The sequence below is a fragment of the Camponotus vicinus genome, unplaced genomic scaffold (assembly GCF_025532165.1).
Source record: "Camponotus vicinus isolate PSW18456_S1 unplaced genomic scaffold, iyCamVici1.0 SCAF_7, whole genome shotgun sequence".
NCBI classification, from domain to species: Eukaryota; Metazoa; Arthropoda; class Insecta; order Hymenoptera; family Formicidae; genus Camponotus; species Camponotus vicinus.
In genome coordinates this window covers 15,780,825-15,794,535 of record NW_028141979.1, presented here as the reverse complement: position 1 = coordinate 15,794,535, position 13,711 = coordinate 15,780,825, and the positions used below count along the sequence as shown (strand labels likewise).

The 13,711-nt window shown below is 33.8% G+C and overlaps 2 protein-coding genes and 1 pseudogene across 4 annotated transcripts; 1 reads left to right on the top strand and 2 right to left on the bottom strand.

Moving 5' to 3' along the window:
* Positions 1–226: 226 nt before the first annotated feature.
* On the bottom strand, positions 227–2,422 carry LOC145974369 (uncharacterized; annotated as a pseudogene). Its single transcript, XR_014439646.1, has 6 exons — positions 2,290–2,422; positions 2,143–2,181; positions 1,916–2,060; positions 1,584–1,748; positions 1,229–1,481; positions 227–427 (listed from the first exon to the last, which is right to left on the bottom strand). The product of XR_014439646.1 is annotated as an uncharacterized LOC145974369 (transcript).
* Positions 2,423–2,748: 326 nt separating this feature from the next.
* On the bottom strand, positions 2,749–5,147 carry LOC145974367 (uncharacterized). The gene is made up of 2 exons (XM_083104158.1): positions 3,027–5,147; positions 2,749–2,837 (listed from the first exon to the last, which is right to left on the bottom strand). Exon 1 carries the CDS (start codon positions 4,366–4,368, stop codon positions 3,034–3,036), a length of 1,335 nt encoding a protein of 444 aa, XP_082960284.1. The 5' UTR covers positions 4,369–5,147; the 3' UTR covers positions 2,749–2,837; positions 3,027–3,033.
* Positions 5,148–5,503: 356 nt separating this feature from the next.
* Positions 5,504–10,089, top strand: LOC145974811 (uncharacterized). Of its 2 annotated transcripts, none has more exons than XM_083104844.1 (7): positions 5,504–5,676; positions 6,458–7,031; positions 7,140–7,178; positions 7,261–7,405; positions 7,573–7,737; positions 8,787–9,039; positions 9,382–10,089. In XM_083104844.1, exons 2-6 carry the CDS (start codon positions 6,793–6,795, stop codon positions 9,009–9,011), a joined length of 813 nt encoding a protein of 270 aa, XP_082960970.1. In that variant the 5' UTR covers positions 5,504–5,676; positions 6,458–6,792; the 3' UTR covers positions 9,012–9,039; positions 9,382–10,089. The 2 variants fall into 2 exon arrangements, with proteins under 2 accessions (XP_082960970.1, XP_082960969.1); XM_083104843.1 differs by having other exon boundaries at positions 9,370–10,075.
* The last annotated feature ends 3,622 nt before the right edge of the window (positions 10,090–13,711 follow it).

Sequence of the window (13,711 nt, the reverse complement as noted above, 5' to 3'; positions counted from 1 at the left end):
ACTGAACTGATTACTATAGTTAAAAGTTTAATTCTTTCCTTCTAATGTGGAATAAAAAAGATAATTCATGAGTTTATCTTTTTTATTCCACATTAGAATAAGGAAAAAAATAAACTTTGAACTCGTGCAGTCAGTTCAGTTGAAAAAAACAGATTCATTATCAAAACGTGACTTTATTTTGAAGTATGGGAATGCAAATATAATTATTAAAATATAATAAGAAAACAGTATTTTATTTACACACACACACACTCACACACACATAATATACAATAATATATAAGATATATATTTTACACATTCGCACATATATCACATTTAATCATATATAATAGATGTGTTTCTTCATCCCGACGTCATCTTCAGAAACGAAGAATAATGCTATTCTTTTCCACACCCACTTCCTTGTCCTTCGATGCAAGTTTACCTAAACATAAAATCACAACATAAAATAGGCGCAAGGACATACCTTTCAATTAAAATGGCGCTGAAAAGTGCCGATTTTTTATTACGTATAAAAGATACGTTTCAACGTTTTATCATTAAAAATAGCACTGAAAAGTGCTGATTCATCTGTCTGGAACAGACAGAGATCAAGATATCGATTGTGTAACTTTTTCTAAAGTGAAAACGTGAAAAGAGAAAAAAGAAAAATTTCCGCCACTCACGCATTGATTTTAAAATGAAATCAATGTGTGATTGGAAGAAATTTTTCACTTTTTACGTTTTCACGTTAGAAAAAGTCACACAATCGATATCCAAACCACAGGTCTCTCTCCTTCTCCTCTTCCCCACACCCTCCTTTCCCTCATCCTGTCTTTTCGCTCTTCTTTCTTCATTTCTTCTTTGTCACCCATTGGTCCTTTGCCACGTTCTTCATATTATCCTGTAAATAAATCTGCAAAAAAAACTTACAAGTTAATTTTAAAAAAGAGATGAAAGCTATTAAGATAAAAATATCAATGTCTCAAGTGTATTTAAATTTGGATGCTGATCATTTTTTATGTTTAATATGAATATTTCTTAATTTTTAACAAATGTATACATATATATTTTGATTCATATTCTAATTCATATTCTAATACATTTTTAATTCTAATATTTCTACTTGCAACATAAAATATGTATTCACATGATGTGTGCATACATATATTAAATTTAAAGTAGAAATATTAGAATTCAAAGGTAAAAGCAATACGAATGTCCAGTCGTAAATCGAGATGTTTACCTTATGCAAATAATAAGTTATTCATCATCTACTTCTTCAGGATCTTCTTTTCCTCCTCTCTCTTCTTCTCTGCCTCTCTCTTCTTCTTCCTCCCAAAAATCCCGGTTAACTCTTGGTGCTCCGACTCTCCGTGCATGTGGACCACGCATCCTACTGCGATATCTTTCCTTCGCAACGCGCAGAGTGTCCCGCATCTGCGTCTGAAATTCTGCTCGCGTTGGTCTTTGGAAATGTCGATTCCTGCAAATAGCCTCTGAAAAAAGGAACATTATATATATATATATATATATATTTACATATGTATATATAAAATATAATATTAATATCTTTTAAGTAAAAGCGGAAAATTTTGTACCATAAATGGCCATGATGAAACGAGAGCGTTGTATAAAGGTCGCTGTCCTTCTTCTCGGCCCCACCAAGTGAAAGATCGCGTCAATTGGTCTGCAAAGCCTTCCTTAAAACATAGATTTACGGCTTCCTTTAAGTGAAAGCCGCCGATATATTGGAAGTAATTAACCTGAAAAGATATATTAATTGAAAAAAATATAAAATATAATAAAATATATATATATATATATAAGTATATGTGTAATAAATCAATACTTATATATATTAAAGAAGTTAAAATGTTCTCTTTCCTCCACCTCCTCTCTCTCTCTCACACACATACAAACGAACACTTACAACATCGGAATATCCATTGTCATCAATATTTTGAAATGCGTCCATTTGGTCCAACGTTGAAATTGGAAGTATAGCTGGCTTCTGTGCAATGGAATTGCGATTTTGAACGCATTTCAAAATTTTCTCCAGGAGGCCATTCATTCTTCTGGAAATGAAAGGATTAATCAATAATTTTGAAAGAAAAAAAAGGACTTTTAATATTTAAATACAATACATTTCATAGTTACTTCAATTCTGACTCCACGCGATTCATTTGTTCTTCTTTCCTGTAATTATATATAAACATTTTCAAGTACATTTTTTTCACACTCATATTTTTTTATTTACTTTACAAATAAGTAAAATACTGTACAAATAAGTAAAAATGAGGGTACCTCTTCTCGTTAAATTGTTTTTGGTATGGGATTCCCTGTGAATGATAGCCAACATATTCATCACGGGGATGGTGACGTGATGAATCTTGCTGCTGCCTGGACCAGGTTTCTGCAGATGTCTGAAACTCGGATAAGGTATTATTAATATAATGCGATTTATCAGAACCCCCCACCTGTGACAAGTGTAAATCTGTTTGTGCATTGTGTGTGTGTTGCTGTATGGTAGATGTCTGTGCATGTGTATTTTCGTATGTCCGTGTTTCTGGTGTGTATCTTGTGTGAATTGAAATGTTTGAGTGTTTGTATGTTTGTGTTTGTCCATTGTGGTGTATATTGTTGTGTATGTGGTTGTGTCAAGTATGTATTAATAATAGAAGTTATAGGACTCTGATTTACTTCCCTATTGATCGGCGATATCTTTGTTGATTACATCTGGTCCTGTGATGGTAGCTTCTGCTGTGCTTCTCCTCCGCCTCCTTGGACTTTCATCCAAAGACGTTTGATACCGCACAGGTTTAGCAACCACACACTTTGACCCATCCATATCGCTGTAAGTATATAAAAACACATAATATATATATAAATTTTTTGTACATTAAAAATATGTCTGTTTTTTTTATTTCTACAAAATGCATATATACATTATTAATAATATGCAACTTATATATTTAATAATTTGCTAGAAATGTTTGATACATTATAAGAATAATGGTATGATAAAAGAATACATCACACACTTTCTATCTATTCCGTGTGTATCATAGCTGCGACGATGTATTTCGATGATTCCATCTCGTCTTCATCACTGTCACTGTCATCCAGTGATCTATTTTCCCATAAAGGCATTCTATAGCATTTTGCGTTCACTTCATTATAATTAATTGTAATACACTCTCTGCTAATGTTGCCACATTTATATATCTGAAAGGCTGAGGACTCCATGCCAATGGTATAAAAATTATCTACTTCTAAAAATCGTTTAACAATCAAATTATATGAATTATTATTTTCAACAATATTTATGACGATACAGATTGATCCGTCTAGCAAAATGCAGCAATTATCTCGCAAGTCAGTACTTAAATATATTCCATTAAATTGTATTTTAGTATAATGAGGATTATTTTTATCAGTATTATGTGACATTGATACGCGAATGGATGACTCAATATTGAGATTTTGACATAGCCCGTGTTGTCGTATTTCCATCATTCTATTGAAAAATTGTTGAAGAGGTTGATTTGGTTTCCTGCAATACTTTCTAAAAATCGACATATTACTTTCGTATGGAAAAGCAGAAAATGAATCTAAATTACCAAGACGTTTAACATCATCGGTGAGATGAAGAAGACCATGAACATTGTAGCTATTGAAATTTGGACCATAAAGAGAATTACAACGAAGTACAAATTTGTGCAACGCGAGTTCTGCAAATTTTAATTGTTTTCTCGAGGGACACTTTGAAACTAAGACTCTTATAACACCATGTAAGAGTAAAAAGTGCTTGTACAAATGTTCGTTCAATATACTATACATCACAACTGGCCCTATATAAAGAAGAAATTGGCGAAATTCTGTCGCTTTGTACTTAGAATATACATCTAAAGATCTAGGACGTCTTGCAAATTCCGTAGGACAATATTTTTTAAAAATATTTAAACGATCACTAATTCTAGAAATATCTCTTCCCGAAAGCTTTGATATTCGTGAATATTTACCTTGTATCCACGCAGATAACAATTTTTTCATAACACCTAAGCATACAAGATGCATATATTCAAAAGGGACTTGAGAAATCATTCCTATTGGTAGTAATGATAATGGACTTGTGCCCTCTTTGTGATGATCTTCATCTATACATAAAACATATTCTTCATCAGTGCGAAGAGGATGATTCATACCGTTGAAGACATAGTGACCATCGCTTAGTATACCAGAAACTTTACACTTTGAACAGGGATAACGAGACATATGACCACGATGATTTAAAATAAAAGCACGAGCTGGTGCATCAGCTATAAAACATCTTAATTTTATTGGTATTTTGCTGCCACGAAAATTTATACCTCCATTAGCCATAATTGCTCTAACATCGACAACAAATTTTTCAAAGAAAATGTTAGGATCATGTGGCTACTAAAATCGAGTTCTAATTCTCTAACAACAGCTATAAATGAAGCATTCAAAAGACTTTCAATAATTTCTGTTTCAAGATTGAAATAAATGTATTGCCCTGGTTCAACATTACATATAATAACACGTTGTCGTGGTGTATTTAGAAGAGATCTAACATCTGTGGGCAAATTATTAGAGAAACAAGTATGTTTCTTCAGAACTGACAAGATACTGTTACCTTGCGAATGCGTTATATTATTTTCAACAAAACAAGATGCTAAATGTTCACGAAAAGATGGTTCTTCAGAAGTAGAAAATGGAGATGTTTGAGAATCATGTGAAATGGAAGAAGAACAAGATGCCGTATCATCCTCATTGACATTTATGCAAATGTCTCTATTATTCTGTAAAGTATCAAGATTAGAAGAACTACATTCTACAACCGATGAAGTAGAAATATTTTGCAATGAGGAATTATTCAATTGTGCAACGTTACACGTGTGAGAATTTTTCAAGCGCAAGTTCTCTCTTACTTGACTCATAACCCTACTTCGTTGTCTTATGGACAATTTATGCAGTGATTTTCGCGAAGTAGATAATTTAATCTGAGGTTTCATATTTATATATACGTATCTTTTTTCTGTTAGAGGCACAGGAAACTGCAGGCACAAGAAAAACGTGGTATCTTCGCAGTACAAATCACAAATTCGTCGAGTTTAACTCACTGTCTTAACAGTTTAACTCGGAATAACCGGTATTAGATGTTACGTGTAACCGTAGCATACCGCGAAACTCAAGGTTTGTTCGCGTCACATGCCCCAACATGCTCCTACTCGCTCCAACGCACTTCAATTGGTTGGCGTCATCGGAATGAGTAAATCAAAGTGCGTTGGAGTGAGTAGGAGCATATTGGGGCATGCGACGCGAACAAACCTTCAATATCCAATCACGAGTTTCTTCAATATGGCTCCATCAATCTGAGATCTCCTTTTTGGCGCCTAACCGATAATACCGCAACCACGTGCGTAAACGACGAAATAGGCTAAATTACAGTAGCGGTTAGGTGCCAAAAGAGAAATCTCAGATTGGTAGAGCCATATTGAAGAAACTCATGATTGGATATTGAGTTTCGCGGTATGCTACGGCTATACGTAACACCTAATACCGGTCATTCCGAGTTCAACTATTAAGACAGTGAGTTGGACTCGACGAATTTGCGAATTGTTCTGCGAAGAAACCATATTTTTTCCGTATCTGCAACAGGAAAAACACGTAAATATGAAACTCATTCTTATTTTAAATTATTATCCACTTATTTATAAATAATTATCCATGCTGAAGTCGCATTATAGTTTATATATAATAGACAACGAAATAAAGAGTTTTAGGATTTAAGAAGAAAGATAATTCTTGAAAAATATATTAGTTTTGTTAGATATTCACGCAGCTATAATAGTAATGAAAATCTATAACACACATATAGATTTTCATATAACTGGCAATTTTTAGAACCCTGCCTCATTGTTGTCACACATTGAAATAAAAATTTTGCATTATATGCAGGGTGTTTCATCTGTTGCAGAATATAGTTACTCGAGTAATATCAATAGCTTCAATTATATTTAGCTGCTAACGATTTTTTTAAAGATACATAAAAAATTTTAAAAATTGCAACAATTCTCAGACTTTCAAGTATATACAAATGTATATGTGTCAGTGTAAGAGAGATGAGAGAGATCATCATTTTCAATTCAATGAAGTGAATGCAAAATGCTTTTGTGGAAAAATATAGATCACTTGATAATGGAATCATCGAAATACATTGTCGCAGTTATATATGATACGCACACAGATAATAGAAAGTGTGCTACGTATTCTTTTATCACACCATTATATTTTTATAATGTATCTAAATTTCTAGCAAATTATTAATATATATGTTGCATATTATAAATAATGTATATATATATGCATATTGTAGAAATGACAAAAACAGACATATTTGTGATGTACAAAAAATTTATATATATTATGTGTTTTTATATACTTACAGCGATATGGATCGGCCAAAGCGCGTGGTTCCTAAACCTGTGCGGTACCAAACAACATCGTCTGATGAAAGTCCAAGAAAGCAAAGGAGGACCACAGCAGAAGCTACCATCACAGGACCAGATGTAATCAACGAAGATATCGCCGACATCAACAGGGAATTAAATAATCAGAGTCCTACAAATTCTATTACTAATACATGCTTGACACAACCACATACACAACAATATACAGAACAACAATATACATCACAATGCACGAACACAAACATACAAACACACTCAAACATTTCAATTCACACAAGATACACACCAGAAACACGGGCATACGAAAATACACATGCACAGACATCTACCATACAGCAACACACACACAATGCACAAACAGATTTACACTTGTCACAGGTGGGGGGGTTCTGATAAATCGCATTATATTAATAATACCTTATCCGAGTTTCAGACATCTGCAGAAACCTGGTCCAGGCAGCAGCAAGATTCATCACGTCACCATCCCCGTGATGAATATGTTGGCTATCATTCACAGGGAATCCCATACCAAAAACAATTTAACGAGAAGAGGTACCCTCATTTTTACTTATTTGTACAGTATTTTACTTATTTGTAAAGTAAATAAAAAAATATGAGTGTGAAAAAAATGTACTTGAAAATGTTTATATATAATTACAGGAAAGAAGAACAAATGAATCGCGTGGAGTCAGAATTGAAGTAACTATGAAATGTATTGTATTTAAATATTAAAAGTCCTTTTTTTTCTTTCAAAATTATTGATTAATCCTTTCATTTCCAGAAGAATGAATGGCCTCCTGGAGAAAATTTTGAAATGCGTTCAAAATCGCAATTCCATTGCACAGAAGCCAGCTATACTTCCAATTTCAACGTTGGACCAAATGGACGCATTTCAAAATATTGATGACAATGGATATTCCGATGTTGTAAGTGTTCGTTTGTATGTGTGTGAGAGAGAGAGAGGAGGTGGAGGAAAGAGAACATTTTAACTTCTTTAATATATATAAGTATTGATTTATTACACATATACTTATATATATATATATATATTTTATTATATTTTATATTTTTTTCAATTAATATATCTTTTCAGGTTAATTACTTCCAATATATCGGCGGCTTTCACTTAAAGGAAGCCGTAAATCTATGTTTTAAGGAAGGCTTTGCAGACCAATTGACGCGATCTTTCACTTGGTGGGGCCGAGAAGAAGGACAGCGACCTTTATACAACGCTCTCGTTTCATCATGGCCATTTATGGTACAAAATTTTCCGCTTTTACTTAAAAGATATTAATATTATATTTTATATATACATATGTAAATATATATATACAGTGATGGGAAAAAGTTCCGGAACTGTTAAATAACTTTTGAACGGTTCAAGATAAAGGGCTAAAATTTATATGAGTTCAATGGGATCGTTTAACGACAAAATCCCTCATCCAGCCCCCAATGGGGGGCAGGGGGCGACGGGGGGGCGAATCTTTGTAATGGCACGGGGGGTCGAGTGACGGCTCATTTGAAAGGGTTTTTCAAGACGAATACAACGGATTTTGGAAAAGTTCGCTACGATTTTTTTTCGCGGACTTATGATGATTTAAAAGTAGTCAGTTTGAGCACTTAATACATTAAACACAACACATACGCAGACGCACACAGATCAGAGGAGGTTTGGAGTCAATAAATACCATGGAAATGACGAGCTATGGGGTCCCTGTCTATGCTGTGACACACACGCACACACACACACACACACACGCACGTGAGAGGCTAGGGGATTACTCACGTTAAACCAACACCCCGAAGGGATTAGTTTCCTGCTACGTCCACGTCGTTGATCCTGGGTGACGCCGAGAGCAGGACACACACACAGTCACACACACACACACACACACACACAGTCACGCGCGCGCGCGCGCGCGCGTCTGAGACAATTTTGAATCGATAAAAATTCCATGGAAATTTTTATCCCGTCCGTTCGTGGGGTGTCGCAACCGACTACTTTTAAATCATCATAAGTCCGCGAAAAAAAATCGTAGCGAACTTTTCCAAAATCCGTTGTATTCGTCTTGAAAAACCCTTTCAAATGAGCCGTCACTCGACCCCCCGTGCCATTACAAAAATTCGCCCCCCCGTCGCCCCCTGCCCCCCATTGGGGGCTGGATGAGGGGTTTTGTCGTTAAACGATCGATATTATAGTCCCATTGAACTCAAATAAATTTTAGCCCTTTATCTTGAACCGTTCAAAAGTTATTTAACCGTTCCGGAACTTTTTCCCATCACTGTATATAATGTTCCTTTTTTCAGAGGCTATTTGCAGGAATCGACATTTCCAAAGACCAACGCGAGCAGAATTTCAGACGCAGATGCGGGACACTCTGCGCGTTGCGAAGGAAAGATATCGCAGTAGGATGCGTGGTCCACGTGCACGGAGAGTCGGAGCATCAAGAGTTAACCGGGATTTTTGGGAGGAAGAAGAAGAGAGAGGCAGAGAAGAAGAGAGAGGAGGAGAAGAAGATCCTGAAGAAGTAGATGATGAATAACTTATTATTTGCATAAGGTAAACATCTCGATTTACGACTGGACATTCGTATTGCTTTTACCTTTGAATTCTAATATTTCTACTTTAAATTTAATATATGTATGCACACATCATGTGAATACATATTTTATGTTGCAAGTAGAAATATTAGAATTAAAAATGTATTAGAATATGAATTAGAATATGAATCAAAATATATATGTATACATTTGTTAAAAATTAAGAAATATTCATATTAAACATAAAAAATGATCAGCATCCAAATTTAAATACACTTGAGACATTGATATTTTTATCTTAATAGCTTTCATCTCTTTTTTAAAATTAACTTGTAAGTTTTTTTTGCAGATTTATTTACAGGATAATATGAAGAACGTGGCAAAGGACCAATGGGTGACAAAGAAGAAATGAAGAAAGAAGAGCGAAAAGACAGGATGAGGGAAAGGAGGGTTTGGGGAAGAGGAGAAGGAGAGAGACCTGTGGTTTGGATATCGATTGTGTGACTTTTTCTAACGTGAAAACGTAAAAAGTGAAAAATTTCTTCCAATCACACATTGATATCATTTTAAAATCAATGCGTGAGTGGCGGAAATTTTTCTTTTTTCTCTTTTCACGTTTTCACTTTAGAAAAAGTTACACAATCGATATCTTGATCTCTGTCTGTTCCAGACAGATGAATCAGCACTTTTCAGTGCTATTTTTAATGATAAAACGTTGAAACGTATCTTTTATACGTAATAAAAAATCGGCACTTTTCAACGCCATTTTAATTGAAAGGTATGTCCTTGCGCCTATTTTATGTTGTGATTTTATGTTTAGGTAAACTTGCATCGAAGGACAAGGAAGTGGGTGTGGAAAAGAATAGCATTATTCTTCGTTTCTGAAGATGACGTCGGGGTGAAGAAACAAATCTATTATATATGATTAAATGTGATATATGTGCGAATGTGTAAAATATATATCTTATATATTATTGTATATTATGTGTGTGTGAGTGTGTGTGTGTGTAAATAAAATACTGTTTTCTTATTATATTTTAATAATTATATTTGCATTCTCATACTTCAAAAAATAAAAAGTCACGTTTCGATAATGAATCTGTTCTTTTCAGCTGAACTAGCTGCACGAGTTTGGAGTTTATTTCTGTCCTTATTCTAATGTGGAATAAAAAAGAAATTGTCATGAATTCTTTTTTACTCCATATTAGAAGGAAAGAGATAACCTTTTAACTAATATAGTAGTCAGTTCAATTAAAAGACCTATTATTCAGATTTAAAATTTAAATGCGCGTCTATTCAACCGCTGGTTATGTACAGAGTCTGCTCGATTTCTGCTATCAATCTGTTGCCAAGTTATGTGCGCAGGATCTGCTCGGTTTCTGCCGTCAATTTGCTGTCAGATATGTGCGCAAACTCTGGGCGGTTTTTGCTGCCAGTCTGCTCACATAGCCTGTCAGCAGGCTCTGTCGCATTTCTGCCGTCAGTCTGCTATTGGGTTATATGTGCAGGCTCTGCGCGAGTTCTGCTGTCAGTCTGCTGTCATGTAGGTGCAGACTCTGCGCGATTTCTGCTGTCAGTCTGCTCACATAGCCTGTCAGCAGGCTCTGTCGCATTTCTGCTGTCAATCTGCTATCAGGTTTTGTGCGCAGGCTCTGCGCGATTTCTGCTGCCAGTCTGCTGTCAGGTATGTGCAGACTCTGCGCGGTTTTTGCTGCCAGTCTGCTCACATTGCCTAACAGCAAGCTCTGTCGCATTTCTGACACCAATTTGACAACCGCGTTTAATAGAGCAACTTCTGTATCAAATTTTGTTCTCTCTCTGACAGCATAAATTGACTGCAGGTTCTGCTTAAATCTGTTCGCGCATATTTGGCTATCTGGGATCATAACCGCGATCAAGTTCGCCTCGTACCTCGAATCGACCGCCAATCACATACGCGGAAAAGCGGCAACAATACGAACGATATAACAGGCACTTCAGGGTACAAATGACTTTTTTTATAGTAGACACTACGAACCGCGCGTAGCTAAAATTTCAAACTTATACACGGTGAGTCATTTTAATCGACGCACGCAAATATCTCGTAAAGTAAGCAAGATGGAAAAAAATGTTTTATACAAAAGTTGTAGGGTTCAGAGCGGGATATCTGATGGTAACCTTGACTCTGACCTTGGAGTCCAATTTAGGGATCATTTTAAGGTCAACTTGATTTTTTTAAATGGAACTATCAATTTTCCATATCATATTCTTGTAGCTTATCTCGTGAGCTTTCCAAAACACTATAATAAAGTATTTTTTCATTGAGTACTTTTCGAGTTGTTTTTAAGAAAAAATATGTAATTGTTAATTGCAAATTACATACTTTTTCTTCGAAACAATTATGTGTTTTCTTTATACCAATTGATTACTCTCATTATTTTGTATATAAGAGTATTGAGGTAAGATAATAAAAAAATGAATATTTTACTAGATATTTTATGGTTTATGTAAAATTAAGATATTATTTTAAGCCTCATAACTCGAAAAGTACTCAATGAAAAAATACTTTATTATAGTGTTTTGGAAAGCTCTCGAGATAAACTACAAGAATATGTAATAAAAAATAGGGATTTCTGTTTAAAAAAATCAAGTTGACCCCTAAATTGGACTCCAAGGTCAGAGTCAAGACTACCATCAGGTGTCCCCCTCTGAACCCTACAACTTTTGTATAAAACATTTTTTTCCATCTTGCTTACTTTACGAGATGTTTGCGTGCGTCGATTAAAATGACTCACTCTGTATATCTTGTCTCCTCTATATTACCTAGAAATCATCACATAGATATTAGGCAAAGTGAAATCTCCTTTTTTTGTGAATTTTTTATTTTCTCTATAAGTCAAGTTTGATTGTTGCAAACCGGATTGAAAAGCCTCGCGGGTCGTTTCTAGCTTACAGGCTATCAGTTACATATCCGTAGTCTAAAGCTTATTTTATAAAAATGTAAATTGTATTTACTAACTGAAAGGATTAATAAATATATATTGTATATTAACATTTTTTATTTTATTCAAGATATGTAAACGGCGGGAGGAAGAGCGGCACGCTAAGTTTTCATATCTTACTTCGACCTGAACGTCGTTTATGCGATTTAGAATTTGTGTAAAACTTTTTTAAATTATATACTTCATATAAAAAGTGCTTTAGGAATTAAAGTAATCTTAACTCATTTAGTATCAATTACGAATTAATATCACATAATTTATTGTACTTGGTTAATAGTATAGTATTGATTTCATATCGATTTTTAAATATTTTATTTTTATCACTCTTTTAGATTTTTTATTTTTTTAAAGATTTTTTTATATACTTGACATATTTTTTACCTTTATAAGGTTTTTTTAGAGGGATCTCATCGCTTTTTTGTAAAAATTTATATTATTTCTGCAGAAAATATATATGCATTTTTAAAAATCTTAACTAAGGGCGTAAGTCGCGTATTTTTACAAGGCTATATTTTCTAGATATTAGAGTTTACTCCCAAGGGGTGGTTTTTGAAAATTGTTATTATACGTTATTATACGGCAAATTAGTTTTTCTACAAGTCTTATCTAACGGTACAGGTTTTATATTTTTGTGGTACACCGTTTCCACAATATTTTAAATTTTACCTCCAAGAAGTGGTTTTTGGAAATTGTTATAATGCAATAAATTAATCTTCTTAGAAGTTTTATCTAACGGTACAGTTTTTATATTCTTTTGATACACTATTTCTAAGATATTAGATTTCATACCGAAGGAGTGGTTTTTGGAAATTGTTATTATACGATAAATTAGTCTTCTTAGAAGTCTTACGGCAGAGTTTTGATATTTTTGTGATATACCATTTTCGAGATATTAGATTTTACTCCCAAGAGAGGTTTTTGAAAATTGTTATGCGATAAATTAATCTCTCACACGTATACACACACATATACATATATCATAGGTATGCACGCACATGTACATAAATGGTTTTGTCTCTTAAAGCATTTTTGCACACCAAAGCGAATAATCATATATGCGCGGTGTGAACGCCGCTTGAGGGACAAAATCGCTTTGAATGTGTGCGTGCGAAGATATGTTCGTGAGTCTAAACCTTATTATGGAGAAAAATGAAAAATGTCACAATTCTAACTTGTGGTCATCATTTCTTGGGATTGACTGCACCAATTTTATTCAAACTGGTCAATAGAAAGCTTATATTCACATTATACATATAATAAAAGTGGCGTTAGATTTTTGATTACGACTTTAGTTTCTGAGATATTTTAATCGAAAGTTTATTTGACGTAAAATTCTGGCTAAGCTACTTTGTAGCGTCGCGTCGAGAACAGTGACTCTCAATGCTCGGATCCAGTTTTTTATGTACTTGGCGTCGCGACGCTACAACGTCGCTTGATTTAATTATAATTTTCATTTTTTTAACTTTTTTTAAAAATAATTTTTTTAATAATAATGAGAACAATGACCAGGTTTCTTAGTAGATATTTTAATTCATTAAGATTTTATATAATAAAAGTATCTGTTTATAGAGCATGTAGAATAAAATAAAAATATTTTCGTTATATATAACAAACTCAAGCTATTGATTAAATTTATTATAAGCTTATAATTGATTTAACCGTTATTAAAATTCATTATTATGATAAAAAATAAGATACATAAATGAAATA